Source organism: Schistocerca serialis, chromosome 8 (genome assembly GCF_023864345.2).
Source record: "Schistocerca serialis cubense isolate TAMUIC-IGC-003099 chromosome 8, iqSchSeri2.2, whole genome shotgun sequence".
Lineage (NCBI taxonomy): Eukaryota > Metazoa > Arthropoda > Insecta > Orthoptera > Acrididae > Schistocerca > Schistocerca serialis.
Window position 1 is genome coordinate 254,801,340 of NC_064645.1, and position 25,383 is coordinate 254,826,722.

Sequence of the window (25,383 nt, forward strand, 5' to 3'; positions counted from 1 at the left end):
TCCATGCGACGGAGGGTGGATGCATGTATCCTCGCTAACGGAGGACATTTTGAACATTTCCTGTAACAAAGTGTTTGAAGGCACGCTGGTACGTTCTGTTGCTGTGTGTTTCCATTCCATGATTAATGTGATCTGAAGAGAAGTAATAAAATGAGCACTAACATGGAAAGTAAGCGTTTCCGGACACATGTCCACATAACATATTTTCTTTCTTTGTGTTTGAGGAATGTTTCCTGAAAGTTTGGCCGTACCTTTTTATAACACCCTGTACAAAACACGTCGGGAGGAAGGGGGGGGGGCAGTGGAAAAGAGCGCAATCATTGCCATAATTTGGATACGGAGCGATTTATCTGATGTCCAAAAGAGTATAACGTTGGCTTTCGGACCAAGAGTGGAAGCATTTCCGAAACTTTATATCGTAATTCGGAATAACACAGGCACTGCAATATCATAAAGAAAATAGAGTTTTGCAACAAACTTCAGTGTATTTATGTATTTAACCGTGTCAGAAACACACACTATAGCTTACACGTTATACAAAATGTGGCAAAACATGATACTATAAGCATTGCAATTACAATTAAATGCGACGTGACCAATAGGCAGCAACTTCGCATGCTTCCTTGGTGGCATCGATGACATTCTGTGGTGTGCATGACGTTAGGCATAGGCAGCAGCCAAGAAGATTACTCATTGTCTGTTCTTCACCATATTCACATGCTGTGGAGTCGCATGCAAATCCCAAATTTTTCAAGTTGGTCTTCGTTCTTCCAACTCCAGAGCGCATTCTGTTGAGGATCTTCCATATTGATCAGCTTTCTTCGTGACCTGATGGGAGGCTTTCGGTCGGGATCATCCACCATGCAAGGTGGCTGGATCTGGAACGCTATGAGTTGACTCTGAAGTTCGAATATGGTTCAGTGAGGCTTTCAGTTGAATGGAGAAAGCTTTTCCTTGACTTAGTTACACTGAAAACTCTGTTCACGAATTACAAAAGGAGGATATATACTTGGAAAAGGCCCAGAGACGCTGGATGATTTCAGCTGGATTGCATCATAGACAGAGCTTCCGAAATCAGATACTGGATTGTAAGGCGCACCCCGGAGCAGACATGACTCAAACTACAATGTAGTAATGATCACGAGTAAATTGAAGTTTAAGATAATCGTCTGGAAAGAACCAGTGTGGAAGGAAGTGGGATACATAAGTATTGGGGAATGATAAGAAGCGTTTGTAGTTCGATGAACATGTGGGTACTACGCTAAGGAATACCACAGTAGGCAGTTCAGTTGAAGAGGAATGAGCTATTCAAAATAAAGAATAGGTCACAGATGCTAGACGGACAAACATAGATACAAGAAAGGTAATTGCGAAGAAACCTTGGGTAACACGAGAAATATTTCAGTTGATCTACGAGAGAAGAATGTACAAAAATGTTCAGGGAAAGACAAAAATACGGAAAGAGAAATCACTTAGGAACGAAATGAACGGGAACTGCGGGGAAGCCTAAACGAAGTGACTGCATAAAAAGTGTGAACAAGTCTGAAACGAAATGATCGTCTGGAGGACTAAGCGTATAGCATAGGGAAGAGTCAAAAACAACCTTAGATGAATTAAGAGAAAGGGCGGCAACATTAAGCGAGCAATAGGAATTTCCGCCACTAAACGCAGAGGAAAGAGCGGATAGGTGGAAAGAGTACTTTGAAGGCCTCTGTGTGGGACGACTTGTCTTATGACGTGTTAGAAGAAACTAGAGTCGATACCGATAACATAGGGGATCTAGTATTAAAGTTGTTCAAATGGTTCAAATGGCTCTGAGCACTATGGGACTTAACTGCTGTGGTCATGAGTCATCTAGAACTTAGAACTACTTAAACCTAACTAACCTAAGGACATCACACACATCCATGCCCGAGGCAGGATTCGAACCTGCGATCGTAGCGATCGCGCGGTTCCAAACTGTAGCGGCTAGAACCGCTCGGCCACTTCGGCCGGCAGTATTAGAGTCAGGCTTCGAAAGAGATCTGGAAGACCTGATATCACTTAAGGCAGAAGGGATGGAAAAAATTCCATCGAAATTCCTAAAATCGTTGGGGAAGTGTCAGCCAGACGACTGTTGAAGTTAGTGGGTAGTATCTATGAGACTGGCAATGTACCATAACGGTCCCGGCGGAGGTTCGAGTCCTTCCTTGGGCGTAGGTGTGTGTGTTTGTCCTTAGGATAATTTAGGTTAAGTAGTGTGTAGGCTTAGGGACTGATGACCTTAGCAGTTAAGTCCCATAGAATTTTACACACATTTGAACTTTTTTTTAATATCCTTTATTCAATTCCGATGACAGCAAGAGCAAACAAGTGCGAAAACTACCGAGCTTAATAGCTCATGCATCCAAACTGCTGACGAAAATAATGTGCAGAAGGAAGGAAAAGAAAACTGAGGATATATTAGAGGACGCTAAGTTTCGCTTTAGGGAAGGTAAAGGCTCCAGGGAGGCAGTCCTCACGTTGCCCTTGATAATGGAAGCAAGACTAAAGAAATATCAGATACGGTCATCGGATTTGCCAACCTGAAAACAGCGTTCGATAATGCAACATGGCACAAGATGTTTGAACTTCCGAAAAAATTAGGAGTAAGCTATAGGGAACGACGGGTACGTATGAGAACCAAATCATGATATAGGACTGGAAGACTAGTAATGAAGTGTACGGATTAAAAATAGTGTAAGACAGGAATGTACACTTGCCTTTGCTGTTTAGTCTGTACGAAGAAGATGCACAAATAAAGGAAAGGTTCAAGAATGGGATTAACATTCAGTATTAAAAGATATCAATGACAGATTTTGTTTTTGTAAGGATTCACAGCCGCCATGTGCTTAATAACAGAGAAAATTGTCTGTAGTAAGCTGTAATGTAGACGACCTTCATTTAAATCTTGTGATTAGCTAATTTCGACGACTTTTCATTTTCCAACACGTGTAATTTTACGTTTTACATGTCGTGTCTGTCAAATTATTTGTCACTACACGTAAAAACGAGACCATGTATTCCGTCTTTACATTGTGAATGGATCCACGTTAACAGGACAACAGTTTAGACTCGTTTTACGACTACGGTTAACAAGTGAAGGGTTTGATTTCAGTCAACATGCAGCGAACAGCTGCGGAAGGATTCCTCCACACTGAAGAGTCGTATCTCATACACTCCCTCTTCAGCAATACAGTTTTGTTCCTGTCTCACTTTTCATGGGCCTCAAAGATCACAAAAGACATGTAAATTTATGCAACCGCACTGTCTAGTCACATTAACTGACCACTTGCCAAAAGCGTAAAATATTACCTTTTACAGTGCGGACCGCTGCGAGAAGTGCAGGAAGAGTGTCATTGGCCTTGTGGAAGGTAACGACAAGGTCATGGAACTATGCCGACTCCTGACTCTTGGCTGAGTATCCGTGGCGCCAACAGCCCAATCTATATGGTCCCACAGATTATTGATTGGGATTAAGTCCGGGGAATTAGTGGCCAGAAGAGTAAGAAAAATTTAACCTGGTGCTCTTCGAACCACGCACACAGACTACGAGTTGTGTGATATGTTGCATTGTCCTGTTACTAGATGCTATCGTGCCAAGGAAAAAAAACTGCATGCACCGGTGGACATTTCCCCCAAGGATAGATGCATAGTTGTGTTGATTGACTGTCCTCCAGAATGACGACGTGAAACAGGGAATGCCCTGCAGCCTGGACCCTTCTGACGACTGTTGTAGGGTGTTTTGCCTTAAGACGGTTCACACCATGCACGCTAACGGCCGTTTGTCCGATGGAGAATAAAACACGGTTCACCTGAAGAGGGCACTCAATGGACGTCCAGTTGCGGCATTTGCGCACAAATTCCAGCCTTCGTCGCCGATAAAAAGCAGTCAACATGGGTGCATGAAGCATGCACCTGCTGTGGAGATCCATTCGCAGCAACTTCCACTGAAAGGCCATTGAGGAGACACTGTTGGTGGTCCGTCGGTTCATCTGGGCGGTCAGTTGCTCAATAGTTGCACATCTATTCGCACATTCATATCTCCACAGCCATCGGTCACCCCTGTCATAAGGCCCGATGTGCGCCATAGTTGCTTTGGCGCCACTTTGCCATGCACGGTGTACTTCAACCACGATTGCACACAGTTTACATTTCATACAGCTACGCTTTCTCCCCTCTCATTGATGCGCGGGGTAGCCGCGCAGTCTAGGGCACCTTGCCACAGTTCCCGCGGCATGTATGTACACTCCTGGAAATTGAAATAAGAACACCGTGAATTCATTGTCCCAGGAAGGGGAAACTTTATTGACACATTCCTGGGGTCAGATACATCACATGATCACACTGACAGAACCACAGGCACATAGACACAGGCAACAGAGCATGCACAATGTCGGCACTAGTACAGTGTATATCCACCTTTCACAGCAATGCAGGCTGCTATTCTCCCATAGAGACGATCGTAGAGATGCTGGATGTAGTCCTGTGGAACGGCTTGCCATGCCACTTCCACCTGGCGCCTCAGTTGGACCAGCGTTCGTGCTGGACGTGCAGACCGCGTGAGACGACGCTTCATCCAGTCCCAAACATGCTCAATGGGGGACAGATCAGGAGATCTTGCTGGCCAGGGTAGTTGACTTACACCTTCTAGAGCACGTTGGGTGGCACGGGATACATGCGGACGTGCATTGTCCTGTTGGAACAGCAAGTTCCCTTGCCGGTCTAGGAATGGTAGACCGATGGGTTCGATGACGGTTTGGATCTACCGTGCACTATTCAGTGTCCCCTCGACGATCACCAGTGGTGTACGGCCAGTGTAGGAGATCGCTCCCCACACCATGATGCCGGGTGTTGGCCCTGTGTGCCTCGGTCGTATGCAGTCCTGATTGTGGCGCTCACCTGCACGGCGCCAAACACGCATACGACCATCATTGGCACCAAGGCAGAAGCGACTCTCATCGCTGAAGACGACACGTCTCCATTCGTCCCTCCATTCACGCCTGTCGCAACACCACTGGAGGCGGGCTGCACGATGTTGGGGCGTGAGCGGAAGACGGCCTAACGGTGTGCGGGACCGTAGCCCAGCTTCATGGAGACGGTTGCGAATGGTGCTCGCCGATACCCCAGGAGCAACAGTGTCCCTAATTTGCTGGGAAGTGGCGGTGCGGTCCCCTACTGCACTGCGTAGGATCCTACGGTCTTGGCGTGCATCCGTGCGTCGCTGCGGTCCGGTCCCAGGTCGACGGGCACGTGCACCTTCCGCCGACCACTGGCGACAACATCGATGTACTGTGGAGACCTCACGCCCCACGTGTTGAGCAATTCGGCGGTACGTCCACCCGGCCTCCCGCATGCCCACTATACGCCCTCGCTCAGAGTCCGTCAACTGCACATACGGTTCACGTCCACGCTGTCGCGGCATGCTACTAGTGTTAAAGACTGCGATGGAGCTCCGTATGCCACGGCAAACTGGCTGACACTGACGGCGGCGGTGCACAAATGCTGCGCAGCTAGCGCCATTCGACGGCCAACACCGCGGTTCCTGGTGTGTCCGCTGTGCCGTGCGTGTGATCATTGCTTGTACAGCCCTCTCGCAGTGTCCGGAGCAAGTATGGTGAGTCTGACACACCGGTGTCAATGTGTTCTTTTTTCCATTTCCAGGAGTGTATGTATGTGTGTGTGTGTGTGTGTGTGTGTGTTGTCCTTAGCGTTAGTTAGTCTAAGTTAGATTAAGTAGTGTGTAAGCCTAGAGGAACGATGACCTCAACAATTCGGTCCCATAGGAACTTACCACAAATTTCCCAATTTTTTCCCCTCTCATTGCTACTAGCAAGTCTGTATTGTCCTGTAACCGTTTCTTCTGCAGAGTACAGGGCGTAAAGTAGAGGGGCAGGACGGATCATTGACGCACGCCGACAGTGGGGTGAAAGTTGTGGGAGTGAGTAATGTTGACTGTGACACGTAGGACCGACATAGTTAACTGGGAGTGCATAGTTTTGTTCCTTAAAGATGAATTCATAATGACAAATCATATCGATGGCTTTCTGGTTATTAAGAAAGGCAAATATAGCGGATTTTCGTTTATTCAGTTCACGAGAAATAAGAAGGTAAGGCAAAGTAGTAATTCATGGGCGGAATACGTGGAACGAAAGAGAAATTGGGTACAAGGTACTGATGGGTTCGTTGGGTAAGTATGGTTTCGAGGACTTGGTTGTAAATTACCGTGAAACGTGTTGTTTGATGTGGGAAGTTAACCAAGAACTTTTTGTCAAAAGCTATCTCTCACTTCTGAGATATTTCCTCACGGTACATTTTCCCTCCCCTGTCTTGAAGGTCACACCTCGACGCAATGAGAGAGACTCAGTAACTCCCTATTACTTTAACTAAGATAAAATCGCGTTAAGTATTCATACATTACCACTCGGTGTAGTAGGTCTCTCCATGTGAAGATAGCAAATGCGGAAGGCGATGCGGAGTGCATCTCTTTCCAGGGTTTCAAATGACCTGTCGAATTGAAGGAAGACGGAGATCCAGGCAGTGTTGTAAGTAAGAATGGGGTTTACGGGAGATTTTTAGGAGAGGATAACGGTAGTAGGATGCAGACCCCAGATGCAGCCTGTTAGTAGCTTTAATAGGTTACGGGTTTTGTGTTGAATGGTAAAGAGGTGTACATCCCATTTTAGTTTTCTGTCGAGGGTTGGTCCTAAAAACTTTCCGTGTTAGTCAGAGGGATAGGTTAGTTGTAGATGGTGAGATGAAAATCTGGACGCCGAAAATGTCGAATGGTGTGGCCAAAGACGGTGGCTGCGCCTTTCTGTGGATTTACTTGAAGTTTTCACTTGTTTGGACACTCGACCAGGAGTTTCAAGTGGAGTTGCTGGGAGCTGGGAGTCTGGGAGGTTGTGATGAATGGTTAGTAGGCGGGAACAGTATCATAGTTACTTTAGTAACAGGGCTACCTCAATTTTTGTTGTCCTTTGGTTACAATGTATTTTCCGATTAACGTATCAAAGGCTTGTCACTCATTGTAGCATTCCACTGTCTTCACCCTATTAATTCTATCAAAGTTTATACAACGAACCTATTGCCAGCAGGAGAAGAATCCAGATGCCTACACAGTCAAAAGACAGAAGATCAGAAAGTGAGTAACAGTCTCTCTGTCTGACAGAATAATGTATGAGTTCATTTATCAATCTATAATTCAGTCACCGAAGACTTATCGATTGCTTTAATCACACTCCTCCTCTGCAACATGCAGTCATGAGATACTGCATTGATAGGCTTTAGTATCAGGAAAATCACACAAAATGCAGCAACATCGATCCATATTACCGTGTTGTGATGTGAATGTAATCATGATAATCGAATACTTACCGCAATGTTGGTGGTTCTGTATTGTAATGAATAGTAAAACGACTCTACGCCATTAGTTTCATGGTGCAACTGCAACTTGCAAACAGTAAGTCTTTTAAAACTTGTAACATCATGGTAGTTGAAAAATGGACCCATATTACCGTTAACAATACTTAAAGCTAACGGGAAGGTATGTTAGATTACTTACGGTACATTCACATATAGGTACACGTGAGGAACAAGAGTGTGGGGGGGGGGGGGGGGTTATTAATAATGAGACAGTGATTTGTGGACCAAGAGAGCGTCTATCGCATATGTCACTGACATCATGTAAAGTCTTTATACCTATTTTGTGAACGGTTCTAGGGACTTATTTTCCCTAAGCTCTATTTGAAAGGGACTGATCACCTTGCAGCTTAGTCCTGTTTACTCCAAGCCAATCAGCCAAGCTCTGTCTGATGATTGAGTTACGCATAAGCTCTTCTTTTCAACTGACTGTAGATTACCACTTCTTCCAAAACAGCAGAGCCTTCGGGAATGTATGTAAATTTAAACACTGTTCGCTATGTTTTGAATCGTATGCGTATTTTCAACAAGCCGATCCCAAATGTAGATATTGTTCAGCTGTCCACACAGCACGTTTCTTAAACCTTACGCAGTATTTGTGGGTACACGTACCGAACATATACAGAAAACTGAACAGAAATGTGAGGAAAGAAAGTGGCATCCGTAAAATACTGCAAAGAGATAAGGACAATAACAGCTAAAAATAAACACATTATGTAAGCTGCGGAATTGGGTTCTTAAGAAGAACTATCAGTGAGAATAAGAAACATAGTGCTAAAAAAAAACAACTGTGAGTTGAAAATATTAACTAACAAAATTAAGAAGTAAAGAAATAAATGGAGCAAGAATGTTACAATAATCAAAGAAAATAAACAACACAAAATAATAATGAACTAGCAACCAACAGGAGAAAGTCACTAACAAGAGGAGGCCATGACGGATCACGGATTTGCTTCAAAATTTTGTACACTTTCAGTAGTCCATTAGGGCAACATACCTACATCTCCCACGAGAGAGGCGTGACAAACAATAGTGAGACACGGGTAAACAAATAAATGGGTTTATTACGACCGCAGTAAAGAGATTTAATAACAAAGGAAAATCTCTTCTCTATAAAAATAGTACACCTTCGCAGACACTAACAGGTATACACCTGGAACACACATTGAATAAGGTGGGGTATCTGAAGGCTATGCCACTGATAATCCATAATGACCGAGACTGAACGTTCGGCGTAATTGGCCGACAGGCAGGTACCGCTGCGGTGTCTTCCGGTGGGCTCTGAGTGATGGGCTGCTAAAAGCTCTCGCAAGAATTGGCCCTCGGCTTCGGTGGAGAGCACTGACAACGTGTTGGCTTGCAGCGCCCAAAATAGCCGCGACGCGGAGGATTTCGTGCAGATTCAGTTCCGCGCACGTAACACGGCGGAGAAAATAATTCCCTGGCACGTAGGACCTCTAGTGGCGCTTTCCTGCCATCTGTCGTCCTTGTGATCGATGCAGTCGGGGCAGGCAACGCCTTGTATATATGCAATCTCAAGATGCTTCAGTGTTAGAGGGGTTGCCGATCTCTGTAGGCGAACGTCGTGTGCACGGCAAACGTGATGTGCAAGTACTAAGGCGCACTACTTAAGCGATTTCGAAAAAATCGCAAGAGAAGTTTTACGCGTTAGTGATGTACAGGGGCGTTGCAACTCTATGTGCGAGCTGACGGCTGTCATGTAGTTACCGTTCAAGCTTCGTATTGAGTGAGTAGCTGGATCGATTCCCACTCATACTCTTTCTTTATGTTTATTTTTTTCAACACTAGTGATATTATTTCATACATATTACATTTTAAAGGTAATACGATCAAAGACAGGTGTATTTCCAGGAAAGTTTCCTGAATTTCCTTTCTTGTTTGGCTTTTCTCTAATTTTTATTATAACCCCAAATAGTATGTGGTTTTTATTTCTATAGCCAAATTAAAATTTATATCAAGCGCCTTCAACATTATTCACATCTGATTGACGACCAACGAGGAACTGCTTCTTGTGAAAATGCTATTAAAATTTTCTTACCGATACTTCCGAAAATATTGCCTTATGCATGGTTTACATCCAAATTGTTGGAAGAAAGAGAAATTTTTCAAAATTTCAGCGATCTTTGTTTCTTCCGTAGAAACTATGAAAGTTCCTTGTGCCTGCGGGAAATTTTCATTCATTCGATGTCGTAGATGTTTTAGTTTCCCGTGTCAGTATGAAAAATATCAGCCTGTAACTTGTAATGTCAAAAGCACATCCGACGACTAATCGTACATTACTCTGATATTCCATGATATTGTAACTAACTGTACTATTGAATAAAGTTATTTATACCTTTATTTATCGATGTCTAACTTGGGCTTTACAAGACTATCTCTCGTCATCGAGACCTGCGTCTCCATATCTAAGAGTCAAGGTGCTAAGCAGTTCTCTGCATCTCACTGGACTGGAAATATACGCGATTTCGAAAGTCACTACAGGCATACATTTTCAGGAAAACTTCTGGCGTCGTCATTTACTTGTCGCTAGTCATATTTATAATATTTATTGAGATAGTAAAAATTAAGAAAACAACCAAATAACATTGAGAAATCAATAACAGTTCATGCAATTGCACAAGTCGTTTCATTAATTATTCTTCAAATGTAATATTTATGAAGTAATGAAACAATATAATTTTTTTTAAAAAAGTGGGACTTGATCCAGCGAGCCACCAATTACGAAGTTAGAATGCTAGCGCATGTCCGCCGCCAGCCCGTACTCTGGTTTGCTATGCACCAGTACATCACTGACGTGCAAAACTTCTGCTGCGATTCTCTCGAAATCATCTAAGTAGTTAGCCTTACTGCTTACGCATTATCTTGTCCTAAAGGTTGAGCGCTAGGCAATTAACCACGTGGAGTGACACACAAAAAAAGAAAATGTAACAGAGAAAAGTCGTAACAGCTGAGGCTCTAAGCACTATTGGACTTAACGTCTGAGGTCATCAGTCCCCTAGACTTAGAACTACTTAAACCTAACTAACCTAAGAACTTCATACATATCCATGACTGAGGCAGGGTTCGAACCTGCGACGGTAGCAGCAGGACGGATGCGCCTAGACCCGCTCGGCCACAGCGGCCGGCAACAGCTGAGGAGAAAGAAGAAGAAGAAGAAGAAGAAGAAGAAGGAGAAGAAGAAGAAGAGTAAAATGATTCATCATTTACACACGAGGTTTTATGACTTAAAATCCCAGACAGCTATATTTGTTATTTCGATTTCATGAGTAATCCTTTTTTTTTCTAGAAATACCACATGCACTCAAAAAAAGTCGTCATGATTTGTTGCAGGGGCCTGGACCAGCTGGCATGCTCGCAGTGCCTCCGTGTGCTAAAGATGCTGGCCAGAGACGGTTGCAACGTCATCTGCTCCATCCACCAGCCCAGTGCCTCTATCTTCAAGCAGTTTGACGCGGTACGTCGAAGAGAAAGCGCAACGCTGCAGTGGAGAATGTAGGAAAAGCTGATGATTTTGAAATTGGGTATTTTAAACAGAAAAAATTACCACGCCTATACTATAATGCCTACCGAGCCGCGGTTAATTGCCGTATAGGTGAGATAGGTTACAAACTTGGCATGAACGTCACAGTCAGGATTTTCCTGCGTTTGAATACAACGAGCTCATTCTAGTAATTTCATGTACTAGTCTTTACTTCATGTTTATACGATGAGAATAATACAAGTCAGAGAAACGTCTGACACATTAAAACAGTGTGTCAAGCCGGGAGTTGAACGTAGATAATTTCCTTTCGCAGACTGTGCCCTTACAACTGAGCTACCCAGACACAACTCATATCTTCAATCTGACATTCCTTTCTCCATCTGTACAGAAGAGGTTAAAATTTCCTGTAGTTCTCTTAAATCATTCCAGGTGAAGACTGACCGAGTCTAAACACTAAAATTTGTTGGATAATGATGTAAAATGAATGGTGATGGACGAACGCCTGTGAAAAACAGAAGAAAAGACTCTGTCGTGTCCTACAGATGTTTGCCACCTACGGCAAATTATTGTTCAAAACAGCTTTTTCTCTATACCAGAGTGAGAGTTTCACAACTCTGAGCTTATGAGTGCGCTAGTTGTCAAGGCGATAATAAACGCTGCCAAAATGACATAGCTCTGCAAATCATAGCAGCATACACTGTTCGATCAAAAGTATCAGGCCACCTATAGTGGACATTAATATTGGGTGTGTCAGTCCTTAACCTTTATGACGGCTTGGAGTGCCGAACTCTGCTGGGACACTTTCATTGAGGCGCCTGAATGCCTGTGAAGGAATACCAGCCCATTCTTCTTCAAGAGCAGAAACCAGAGAGGGTACTGATATCGAATGCAGGGGTCTGAAACTAAGTCGTATTTAAAAATCGTCACAAAGTTGTTCCATTGGGTTCATGTCGCTACTTTGGACAGACCAGCCCATTTCACGGATGTTATGGTCTACAGGCTGAGGGAGACAAATGACGATGTGGGTTGTGAGAGAATTGTGGGAGTAAATGGGCTGAGGGAGAGGGAAGGGAAAGGATGCCCTCTGGGAGAGGAATAGACAGATACATGCTGAGGGAGCAGGATGGTCGGAAATGGGCTTAGGGAGAGGGATTGGAGAATATGGGCCGAGGGAGAGGGACAGGGAGAACATAGGCCAAGGGAGACGGACTGGCAGATGCAGACTGAGGGGGTATGATTTTTTTATGTGTGTGAAATCTTACGGGACTTAACTGCTAAGGTCATCACTCCCTAAGCTTACACACTACTTAACCTAAATTATCCTAAGGACAAACACACACACACATGCCCGAAGGAGGACTCGAACCTCCGCCAGGACCAGCCGCACAGTCCATGACCGCAGCACCTTAGACCGCTTGGTTAATCCCTCGCGGCGCAGAGAGAGGGAGAGGGGTGTTATTAGATGGTCTGATGGAGAGGGATGGGAGGGAATGGGTGGAGGGGGAGGGTTAGGGGAAGGTGGGATGAGGGAGGAGGCGGGCTAAGGGAGAGGGATGGGAGGAAACGGCTAGATGGAGAGGGTTTGGTGGAAAAGGGCTGAGGGATTGTTATGGGAGGAGACAGGCTGAAGGAAATGGATGGAAGGAGATGGGCGGATAGAGGGTCAGCATGTGGTGGGCAGAGAGAGGGGCAGGAGGTGATGGATTAACAGCAGACAGGAATAATTACATACCTAGAGAAGGTACTCATCTAATTTAGTTACAATAATGTCATAGAATGAAAACTATTAGTAGCATAGCTGCTTGATGTGGCCTCGTTAAGATCGTGTTCTAAATTTCGCAAAGGAGTGCTTCCAGCATTTTTCATTACAATATACATCATTTTTCATCCCAGAGCAATAAAACCGACGTACACTCCTGGAAATGGAAAAGAGAACACATTGCCACCGGTGTGTCAGACCCACCATACTTGCTCCGGACACTGCGAGAGGGCTGTACAAGCAATGATCACACGCACGGCACAGCGGACACACAGGAACCGCGGTGTTGGCCGTCGAATGGCGCTAGCTGCGCAGCATTTGTGCACCGCCGCCGTCAGTGTCAGCCAGTTTGCCGTGGCATACGGAGCTCCATCGCAGTCTTTAACACTGGTAGCATGCCGCGACAGCGTGGACGTGAACCGTATGTGCAGTTGACGGACTTTGAGCGAGGGCGTATAGTGGGCATGCGGGAGGCCGGGTGGGCGTACCGCCGAATTGCTCAACACGTGGGGCGTGAGGTCTCCACAGTACATCGATGTTGTCGCCAGTGGTCGGCGGAAGGTGCACGTGCCCGTCGACCTGGGACCGGACCGCAGCGACGCGCGGATGCACGCCAAGACCGTAGGATCCTACGCAGTGCCGTAGGGGACCGCACCGCCACTTCCCAGCAAATTAGGGACACTGTTGCTCCTGGGGTATCGGCGAGGACCATTCGCAACCGTCTCCATGAAGCTGGGCTACGGTCCCGCACACCGTTAGGCCGTCTTCCGCTCACGCCCCAACATCGTGCAGCCCGCCTCCAGTGGTGTCGCGACAGGCGTGAATGGAGGGACGAATGGAGACGTGTCGTCTTCAGCGATGAGAGTCGCTTCTGCCTTGGTGCCAATGATGGTCGTATGCGTGTTTGGCGCCGTGCAGGTGAGCGCCACAGTCAGGACCTCATACGACCGAGGCACACAGGGCCAACACCCGGCATCATGGTGTGGGGAGCGATCTCCTACACTGGCCGTACACCACTGGTGATCGTCGAGGGGACACTGAATAGTGCACGGTACATCCAAACCGTCATCGAACCCATCGTTCTACCATTCCTAGACCGGCAAGGGAACTTGCTGTTCCAACAGGACAATGCAGGTCCGCATGTATCCCGTGCCACCCAACGTGCTCTAGAAGGTGTAAGTCAACTACCCTGGCCAGCAAGATCTCCGGATCTGTCCCCCATTGAGCATGTTTGGGACTGGATGAAGCGTCGTCTCACGCGGTCTGCACGTCCAGTACGAACGCTGGTCCAACTGAGGAGCCAGGTGGAAATGGCATGGCAAGCCGTTCCACAGGACTACATCCAGCATCTCTACGATCGTCTCCATGGGAGAATAGCAGCCTGCATTGCTGCGAAAGGTGGATATACACTGTACTAGTGCCGACATTGTGCATGCTCTGTTGCCTGTGTCTATGTGCCTGTGGTTCTGTCAGTGTGATCATGTGATGTATCTGACCCCAGGAATGTGTCAATAAAGTTTCCCCTTCCTGGGACAATGAATTCACGGTGTTCTTATTTCAATTTCCAGGAGTGTATTACCGAACATTTTTACTAAGAAAAACGTTCAATTTTATGGCCTCTACGTTTTGATAACACTAGTAGTGAAATGGCTCCTTCGTTTTTAAAGGTCAGGAATCATCGCTCCGTTGAGAAAAGGTGCTGGAACAATATTTTCAAAAATTATATTTATTAAAAAATCCTTTCATGACAGGTTTGTTTTTCATTCTTTGGTGCTTACTCGGTACAAACACAAAGGCACAGGAAATTTACAACAGCTTCTATCATGATAAAAGTATTGACGATTCTAATAATTAAGAAAGATTCACTCTGAATAATTCAAAGAAAAAAATTCACTTTAAGCAAATGTATAAACATGGCATTCACTTTAACAATTAAATAAACTTTCAATACAATCTAGCACTGGGCTAGATTTCAAGGGAGCAACTGTCATCATGAAAGGATGTTTCAAACAAGTTACTCTTGAACAAAGATAGCTCAACCAACACTAGTTGCCATAGAAGCTTGTTAACTAGAACTTAGCAGGATATCTTTAAAATGCCAGTAACAATTCACGAGGCATGACGAAATAAAGCTCATCAATTACTATAGAATTCCAGCTAGAAGCCTTAGGCCACAAACATGGCATTCAACCTTATCCAGCACTCCACGTGGACTCGATGTGGACACATCAAGCAGTAGCTATGATGGTACATTTTGTATCATGTTCTATTACAATCAAAACTGCTTGGAATATGATAAAAGATAAAATAGTTGTTAACCATATCCCCAGTTTCCATTGCTGCTTTGGAAGAACTAACACACTAATCGAATGAATCATAAATGATGGTACAAATTTTAAATGTGTCGAGAAAGAATACTAGCGCATGACACCTTCGTGGAGTACGAGACTGAAAGAATAGTTATAAATCGGTCCGAAAAATAGTGGTAAAGAGAGTTATCAGGAGCTCAAGACCACAACAGCTAGGGCATTGGATGACAGCTCAACCCCGGCCTACAAGGCAATGCAATTCGGTTTCAGATGGCACTAAGCAATGAATCTAGCACTGGGCTAGATCTCAAGGGAGCAACTGTCATCATGAAAGGATGTTTCAAACAAGTTACTCTTGAACAAAGATAGCTCAACCATGAATGTATGCTTTTAATTTTACTTTTTAAATCGGTTTAATTTACTGTCACTCCACTTTGAAACAAAAGGCTACATATTATACTGATTTGCACATTGTTATTGTTGCCAGTAACGCTGCGATATGACATATTCTGTTCCCACTCGTTCCCTGTTGTGCGCACGCATCAATAAATAACATGTAAACCGCCAAAAGCAGTGCAGCGGAAAGCATATTACAACCAACTTCCCTGTAGAACTGTCAACGACACTTTGCGTGCCTTTCTTTCAGGAAAAGTTCGAATCTCGGGATCGACGTCTAGCTACCTAGCTAAAAATTATACACAGTTGCCATGCATCCCAAATTCGTGAGATGCATAGTTGATCTGAGATAATTTTTTTAAAAAGCCAGTATACTGAATGACCTTTCTGTCTCTGATACAGTCACTGGAAGAGTGTAAAAGTTGCGCATAGCTGCACATATATTCGGAAAGAAGCTTCAAATTGTAAGCTTGGCGCCTTTTTCAAGAGTCCAGTGGTTCAAAAGTAATGTATTGACACTTTGAAGTATGACATTTTTCAAATATTTAATTTCTTCATCTAAATGTGTTGTGACATTATTATAGTATTAAATGATAAATGACATGTATGCCTCAATAACCCGATAGTCAGTCATTTTCTAGCATCTTCACTGTTGCATAATAGATTTTTAAGTTAAACACTGGATGGTCAATAATGACATATAATACATTAATCTTGAATAGCTTACTGAAAGTTTGAGCAGCAATTGAAATCTAATACAGGTGATCTGCAATTACACTCCATAGGTTATCAGACATGGAACACAAACGTCCTCTAACACACAGTTTCAGAATTTCTCGTCGTTGTGCACTGCTACTGAACAGCTTCTCAAGAAGTTGAAACTCCGAAAAAAGTATCTGCTTCGTGGCAACTCTCAGGTGCATGTCCTCCACGTAAGGCTATGACAAGCATATGGAGAAAACTTTACAAGAACATTTCCCCGAAGGAAAAGTATCTGAGCTCTTTTGTAAGACACTATAATACTAAACTACTGGCCCTTAAAACTGCTTCACCAAAAAGAAATGCAGATGATAAACGGGTATTCATTGGACAAATATATTATACTAGAACTGACATTTGATTACATTTTCACGCAATTTGGGTGCATACATCCTGAGAAATCAGTACCCAGAACAACCACCTCTGGCCGTAATAACGGCCTTCATACGCCTGGGCATTGAGTCAAACAGAGCTTGGATATCGTGTACAGGTACAGCTGCCCATGCAGCTTCAACACGATACCACAGTTCATCAAAAGTAGTGACTGACGTATTGTGACGAGCCAGTTTCTCGGCCACCATTGACCAGACGTTTTCAATTGGTGAGAGATCCGGAGAATGTGCTGGCCAGGGCAGCAGTCGAACATTTTCTGTATCCAGAAAGGCGCGTACAGGACCTGCAACATGCGGTCGTGCATTATCCTGCTGAAATGTAGGGTTTCGCAGTAATCGAATGAAGGGTAGAGCCACCGGTCGTAACACATCTGAAATGTAACGTCCACTGTTCAAAGTGCCGTCAATGCGAACAAGAGGTGACCGAGACGTTTAACCAATGGCACCCCATACCGTCACACCGGGTGATACGCCAGTATGGTGATGACGAATACACGCCTCCAATGTGCGTTCACCGAGATGACGACAAACACGGATGCGACCATCATAATTCTGTAAACAGAACCTGGATTGATCCGAAAAATTGACGTTTTGCCATTCCTGCACCCAGGTTCGTCGCTGAGTACACCATCGTAAGCGCTCCTGTCTGTGATGCAGCGTCAAGGGTAACCGTAGCCATGGTCTCCGAGCTGATAGCCCATGCTGCTGCAAACGTCGAACTGTTCGTGCAGATGGTTGTTGTCTTGCAAACGTCCCCATCTGTTGACTCAGGGATCGAGACGTAGCTGCACGATCCGTTATAGCCATGTGGATAAGATGCCTGTCATCTCGACTGCTAGTGATACGAGGCCGCTGGGATCCAGCACGGCGTTCCGTATTACCCTCCTGAACCCACCGATTCCATATTCTGCTAACAGTCATTGGATCTCGACCAACGCGAGCAGCAATGTCGCGATACGATGAACCGCAATCGCGATAGACTACAATCCGACCTTTATCAAAGTCGGAGACGTGATGGTACGCATTTCTCCTCCTTACATGAGGCATCACAACAACGTTTCACCAGGCAACGCCGGTCAACTGCTGTTTGTGTATGAGAAATCGGTTGGAAACTTTCCTCATGTCAGGACGTTGTAGGTGTCGCCACCGGCGCCAACCTTGTGTGAATGCTCTGAAAAGCTAATCATTTGCATTTCACAGCATCTTCTTCCTGTCGGTTAAATTTCGCGTCTGTAGCACATCATCTTCGTGGTGTAGCAATTTTAATGGCGAGTAGTGTACTTCCTTTAGCATAATCTTGTCCGCAGCATTCACTGATAGGTCTTTTTCACAAGTGTTGATCGAATTAAATGCGCAACAGCAGCTTTCGTTTCCTGATTGCATTCTACAAATTCCAGAAGCCGTAAATCATCAACAAACCATAGTTGTGGATCAGCTTGATGTTTTACTACGTAGAAATTAATATTCTGTACGAAGTTTTTCAAATTAAATTGCAAATACGGTTAGTGCTGCCGGTAATTTGTGAAGAAATCTCTGGACTGTGTTAATTATTATAATATCTGGTAATATTTGAATGAATACATAAAAATTGGTAATGGGTCGGGAAATGCAATTGTTTATCTATGGCGATATCCTTGGTCTAACATTGTGTTTTACAGCGTCACTTTCAGAGGAGCACGATCAGCGAGAAGATCATGACATTGACATTGATAGTGCTTTTGCAAGCAGATAAAAAAAAAAAAAGACGTGGAACAGAAATACCAGTTCTTCACTGCAGAACATTAGGTCACGTTTCTCTGTAAACAGCGAGTAAAAGAACACGTGGTTTCCACATGCGACAGTTATACTTCGAACATTTGCAAAGACATCGTTCTGATGCGAGTAGCCCAAGAAGCTCTTGTCACGGAGTACATTGGCCTCGCGAGGGCGTGACACTGGATAAGGAAATGACACGCATGACTTTACTCGGAACCCTGGATTCTTTATCAACTGGTACGTGGTGCGTTTTTTTTTTTTTTTTTTTTTTTTAAATGCGCTTTTGCTGCAGTTGCTCCATTTTCTGAATGGCACGGTCCTGATGACCTTATCCGATAGAACATCCGGGGCATGTGACATGTGACTCAATATTATTCATTAGGCTGTCCACTCACTGCATACACAAGACTTTCTTCTTGGCTAGTGAGCTGCGGTCCAAAAGATGATGTTAACCCTCAGGTAGTTTTTTACGCTAATAATACGATCAAGCAATATTGAAGGTGTCTTCTACAGACAAAGACGACATTTTGGTGACCATCAGTCGTTAGTTATAACCTGGGATTTCTTTTGTTTACTCCTACGGTAAAAAATCGCATCACCAATGAGTTGTGCAACATAACCGAAAGTTGGAAGATGTGTTTCTACACCTAAAAGATGATGTCTATTCCAATTTCGCGCCAATTGCATAACAGCGGTGCTAGTAGCGCCACTGTAAAGATGGAAATTAGGTCTGCGTGAAATACACGCTGTAACTATCGTGATAGTTAGCTACCTTTGAGACTGTACTTGGTGAGTTGATGTTAGTCAAGAATGCCTTTAAGGCGACAAAGAGGCGATTATCCGCACCTCACTGATTTTGAACGAGGACATGTAGTAGGGCTACGAGAAGATGAATGTTGCTTCTGCTATATTGTTGAAAGCTTTCGCAGAAATATAGCCACTGTGCATGAAATCTGGCAGTGATGGTCAAGAGAATGTACTGTCGCAAGATGACCGGGCTCTGATCGGCCACGGAGCATTCCCGAGAGGAAGACCATCGCGTTCGGTGTATGGCTCAGGGGCGCTGTACTTTATGTGCAGCAGCAATTTGAGCAGCAACTGGCACGACCACAGTGACACAACGCACTTTACAAATCGGTTACTTCAAGGACAGCTCCGAGCCAGATGCCCTGTAGCATTTATTATTACAATTATTATTATTATTATTATTATTATTTACACGTCCAAGTTTCTTGGGACCAAATTGAGGAGGAAATCTCCAAGGTCATGGAACGTGTCAGTACATGAAATTACAACATAAACGTAATAACAGATAAAACTAAAATGTTTACGAACCCAAAAAAAGTCAAGCCTCAAGTTTAAGTAAATGCAGTCAGCGGTATAACGTAAAAATCACCTTAATTTTTCAAGGAACTCCTCAATAGAATATGAGGAGTGACCCATGAGGAAACTCTTCAGTTTAGGTTTGAAAGCGCGTGGGCTACTGCTAAGATTTTTTAATTCTTGTAATAGCATATTGAAAATGGATGAAGCAGCATACTGCACACCTTTTTGCTCAAGAGTTAAGGAAGCCCGATTCAAATGCGGGTTGGATTTCTGCCGAGTATTAACTGAGTGAAAGCTGCTTGTTCTTGGGAATATTATTAATAAGAAACGTCAGTAAAGAATATATATATTGAGAGGCCAATGTCAAAATACCCAGACTAGTCAACAGGGGTCGATAAGAAGTTCGCGAACTTACACCACTTATTGCCCGAATGGCCCGTTTCTGAGCCAAAAATATCCTTTTAGAATGCGAAGAGTTACTCCAAAATATAATGCCATACGACATAAGCGAATGAAAATAACCAAAGTAGACTAATTTTCGTATAGAACGATCACTTACTTCAGATACCGTTCGAATAGTAAAAATGGCAGCATTAAATCTTTGAAAAAGATCTTGAATGGGGGCTTTCCACGACAGTTTACTATCTATCTGAACACCTATAATTTTGAACTGTACAGTTCCACTAATCGTATGCCCATTCCGTGAAATTAAAACGTCGAGTTTTGTTGAATTGCGTGTTAGAAACTGTAAAAACTGAGTCTTATTGTGATTTAGCGTTAGTTTATTTTCTACAAGCCATGAACTTATGTCATGAACCGAGCCAGTGTTACAACATCCTTTACTACCAAGCTAGTGTCATCAGAAAATACAAATATTTTGGAGTTACCCATAATACCACAGTGCATACCATTTATATAAATAAGGAACAGGAGCGGCCCAACACTGATCCCTGGGGCACCCCCCATTTGACCGTACCCCACTCAGACCCTACATCATAGTCATTCTCAACACTGTGAGTAATGACCTTTTGCTGTCTGTCGTTAAAGTAAGAGGTGAACCAATTGTGAGCTACTCCCCGTATTTCACAATGGTCTAACTTCTGGAGCAATATTTTGTGATCAACACAATCAAACGCCGTAGTTAAATAAAAAAATATGCCTAGCGTTCGAAACAGTTTGTTTAACCAATCCAGTATCTCACAGAGAAAAGATAATAGAGCACTTTCAGTTATTAAACGCCTTCTAAAGCCGAACTGTATATCTGATAGCAAATCGTGTGATATAAAATGATCAATTGTCCTTACATACACATTCTTTTCAATAACTTTATCAAACACTGTTGGCATAGGAATACGTCTAAAATTGTCTGCATTATCCCTTTCTCCATTTTAATAAAGCGGCTTTATTACTGAGTACTTTAATCGTTTAGGAAACTGGCCGTTTCTAAAGGAAAATTACGAATGTGGCTAAATATGCAGCTAACGTGTGCAGCACAGTACTTTAATGTTCTGCTAGGCACTCCATCATATCCATGAGAGTCCTTAGTCTTCAATGATTTAATTTTTGACTCAATCTCCCCCTTGTCTGTACCACAGAGGAGTATTTCAGACATCAATCTCAGAAAGGCATTTGCCAAGACAGTTATATGATTCCCTGTAGAAACTAAATTTTTATTTAATTCACCAGCAATGCTCAGAAAATGATTGTTAAATGTTGTAGATGTATCTGATTTATCAGTAACAGAAATAGTTTTACTACGAATTCACTTAATCTCGTCGACCTTGTGCTGCTGGCCAGACACTTCCTTCACAACTGTATGGTTTTAGTTTTATCCTGTGAATTAGCTATACTATTTTGGTACAACATACTCTTTGCCTTCTTAATGAATTTTCAAGCACTTTACAATACTGTTTGTAATGGGCTACTGCAGCTTGATTGTGAATACTTCTAACATTTTGATATAATTCCCGCTTTGTTCTACATGATATCTTTATCCCACTAGTCAGCCACTCAGGCTGCCTTTTACTGCTAGTACCCCGTTTAGAACGTTCTAGTGGAAAGCACATCTCAAAGAGCATGAGAAATGTGTTAAGGAAAGCATTGTATTATAATCTACTTTATCGGCACTATAAACATCCTGCCATTCTTGTTCCTTGGCAAGATTTAAAAAACTCTCTATTGCTGTTGGATTAACTTTCTTACATAGTTTGTAATTAAATGTCATTTGTTTCAGTACTAAAACCTTTGTGTTAAAATTTGTGCACCATGGTCTGGAAGGCCATTCACCCTTTTACAAACAGAATGCCCATCTAGTAATGAAGAATGAATAAAAATATTGTCTGTGGCTAAGCTATTGTTTCCCTGCATCTTAGTTGGAAAAACAGTCTGCATCAGATCATATGGATTTAGGACATATACCGACATATTTTTTTTTGCACAATCATACACGAAATTAACACTGAAGCCACCACATATAACTAATTTCTGGTACTTCCTATGAAGTGAATCAAGAACCATCTCTAGCTTGGCAGTGCATTCCACTGCCCTGTACCACTACCATTTGCGACTTCAGTGGTGTCAGGCAAGAGCTCATAGACAGGGTGGAGCTCTGTTGCGTTTTGTGATGAAAGGTGGTTATGCCTCGGTGCCAGTGATGGCTGCGTGTTGGTTAGGAGGAGGCCAGCTGAGAACCTGCAACGAACCTGTTTGCGTGTTGAGACACACTGAATCAGTACCTGCAGTTATGGTCTGAGGTGCGATTTCGCATGACAGAAGGAGCTCTCTTGTGGTTATCCCACGCACCCAGATTTCGAATTTGTCCGTCAGCCTGATGATTCGAGTGGTTGCATTTTCTAACAGGATAACGCTCGCCCACATACCACTGTTGTAAAATAACACCTCTACAACATGTCGACTTGTTGACATGGCCTGCTCGAGCACCAGATCTTTCTACAATCGAGCACACATGGGACGTCATCTACAAACAGCATTAACCGTACATGAACTGACAAAGTGCAACAGACATGGACCCTCTGTCCATATTTTCCCTCATCTCCTCTTTCTTTGTCTATCTCCCCCTCCTCCTCCTCTCTGTCCGTCTCCACCACCCTCCCCCCTCTGACCAACTTCCTTTTTCCGTCTACACCCAAGTGATCAAAATTCTGGTCCAAAATACACCCACATTTACACTTGCATGTTAAAGTTCGCCGGTCCATAACCCCCAAAGCCTGTGCATGGTGTCCACTCACCTCTCTTTTTCATTTAAACTCTCTCCTTTCTTTTTTCCTCCTTCTGGCACTGTCTCCCCTCTCTTTTACAGGCACTGTCTCTCTGCTACTCTGTTTCAGCACAAAAAAGTGCGAATATCTTCGCACGCCAAAATGTCTGGCGAGGAAGGCAGAATGATAATTGAGGCAACTTGCTCCACAATTTTCTGCTAGAGTCTTTTCAAGAGGTACATGTTCACCCGACTCTGCTCCGACAGGAGCATTTTTCCGCTGCTTTCCTGCATTCTGCTGCTACAGCAGATTATACAGGGTGTTACAAAAAGGTACGGCCAAACTTTCAGGAAACATTCCTCACACACAAATAAAGAAAAGATCTTATGTGGACATGTGTCCGGGAACGCTTAATTTCCACGTTAGAGCTCATTATAGTTTCGTCAGTATGTACTGTACTTCCTCGATTCACCACCAGTTGGCCCATTTGAAGGAAGGTAATGTAGACCTCGGCGCTTGTGTTGACATGCGACTCATTGCTCTTTAGTACTAGCATCAAGCACATCAGTACGTAGCATTAACAGGTTAGTGTTCATCACGAACATGGAGCACGCTATTATGATTTCATACGGGATACTCTACTTGTGCTGCTAGAACATGTGCCTTTACAAGTACGACACAACATGTGGTTCATGCACGATGGAGCTCCTGCACATTTCAGTCGAAGTATTCTTATGCTTCTCAACAACAGATTCGGTGACCGATGGATTGATAGAGGCGGACCAATTCCATGGCCTCCACGCTCTCCTGACCTCAACCCTCTTGACTTTCATTTATGGGGGCATTTGAAAGCTCTTGTCTACGCAACCCCGGTACCAAATGTAGAGACTCTTCGTGCTCGTATTGTGGACGGCTGTGATACAATACGGCGTTCTCCAGGGCTGCATCAGCGCATCAGGGATTCCATGCGACGGAGGGTGGATGCATGTATCCTCGCTAACGGAGGACATTTTGAACATTTCCTGCAACAAAGTGTTTGAAGTCACGCTGGTACGTTCTGTTGCTGTGTGTTTCCATTCCATGATTAATGTGATTTGAAGAGAAGTAATAAAATGAGCTCTAACATGGAAAGTAAGCGTTTCCGGATACATGTCCACATAACATATTTTCTTTCTTTGTGTGTGAGGAATGTTTCCTGAAAGTTTGGCTGTACCTTTTTGTAGCACCCTGTATAAAACGAATCCTATAGGTCAGTAAAGTTTAGAGAGTTCATTTATCTTCGATACATGTAAACAACTGATACGTACACACATAATATATGGTTAACACTAAATCGTTTGCTTTATGTTTTTCTCAATACTTTGCTCATCGATTGCATTTCATCTATAGTGATAACCTTATGATTTGTATCATAAAAGAGTAAAAATGTTGTTAGAAATATTTTATTGATTTCCGGTCTTTCCAGTTTTACATTATTTTTGGCTGCCATTTTCAGTTCTTTTCACGCATGTTAAGATCCTATCTTTTGTTACTGCAGTATCACCTAGGGCACATTCGATATATATGCGAAGAGCGCATTATACAAAGACACTGCATCGTGAAGGTTTACTGGCGAAAAACTGGTGACTAAAATCATAGTCTAGTGGTGACAGAATGAAGGCTTCCACGACCGGTTGATATTGCTGTTGCTAAACATTTCGGGAAAGAAGATAGTGGTCCATGAAACTCTTCCATTAATAACGTTTCGTCCAGAACTGCGCTGGACGTCTTCAGAGGAGTTGCTCCCCCATTGAGTCTTGCCGAAAGGTTAACCAGCAGCAACAGTTTGGTTTCCTCGAAATTCTCCGAATGAACGGAGAACCCTTGTTAAGTGTCCACAACGTCAGATAAAACAACATTTGCGCCTCATACCGGATATTACTGGCGTATTTTACGGCTAAGTACGACAACTTTGATCCTATGGATCTTGGTAACAAACAGTGATAACGAAAAAAATGTTACCTTAATAACATATGATAAAATTTTAAAGCAGTGGCCATCCACACAACTGCTATTTTCCGGAGCAAAAAAAAAAAAAAAAAAATAGTGATATCCTGGAGTTTTCTCAGGAATCTCCCATTAACAAATGGTGCTTGCTTTCATAAGCTCCCAAAGTCCGCCCTAGATAACACCTAAAACCAGCCGATTCGATCAATTTGCCTGGGCTGGAGAAAATGTGTAACGTTTAAATTTTGATTCTATTCTGTAGAATAGCTACAGGAATCAGGTTCTTCGGATGGGTATTCAAATGGTCACTATGCCATGGCTATCCGGAACAATTGTCACTTTATTTCTGTGATCGGCATAACCCGAGATGTGACCTCTGAAAAATGGCATTTTTGCACATGTCTTTTTGGAACATATTGCATTTGCAAAAATACATTTAGAGTTTAATAAGAAAATATATTTTTCTGTATTCTTCCCAATGAGTATTTTTGTATATCTCCAATATTCCCCAAATTGCATTAAGTTCAAATTTTCTTAAAAC

General features: G+C 43.5%; 1 protein-coding gene across 1 annotated transcript in view; it reads left to right on the top strand.

Moving 5' to 3' along the window:
• LOC126416119 (ATP-binding cassette sub-family G member 1-like) overlaps positions 1-25,383 on the top strand; it is a 379,097-nt gene that overhangs the window by 236,108 nt on the left and 117,606 nt on the right. The window contains exon 5 of the mRNA XM_050083643.1: positions 10,792-10,915. Within this exon, the coding sequence (XP_049939600.1) occupies positions 10,792-10,915 (124 nt within the window). The remainder of the gene's footprint in view (positions 1-10,791; positions 10,916-25,383) is intronic.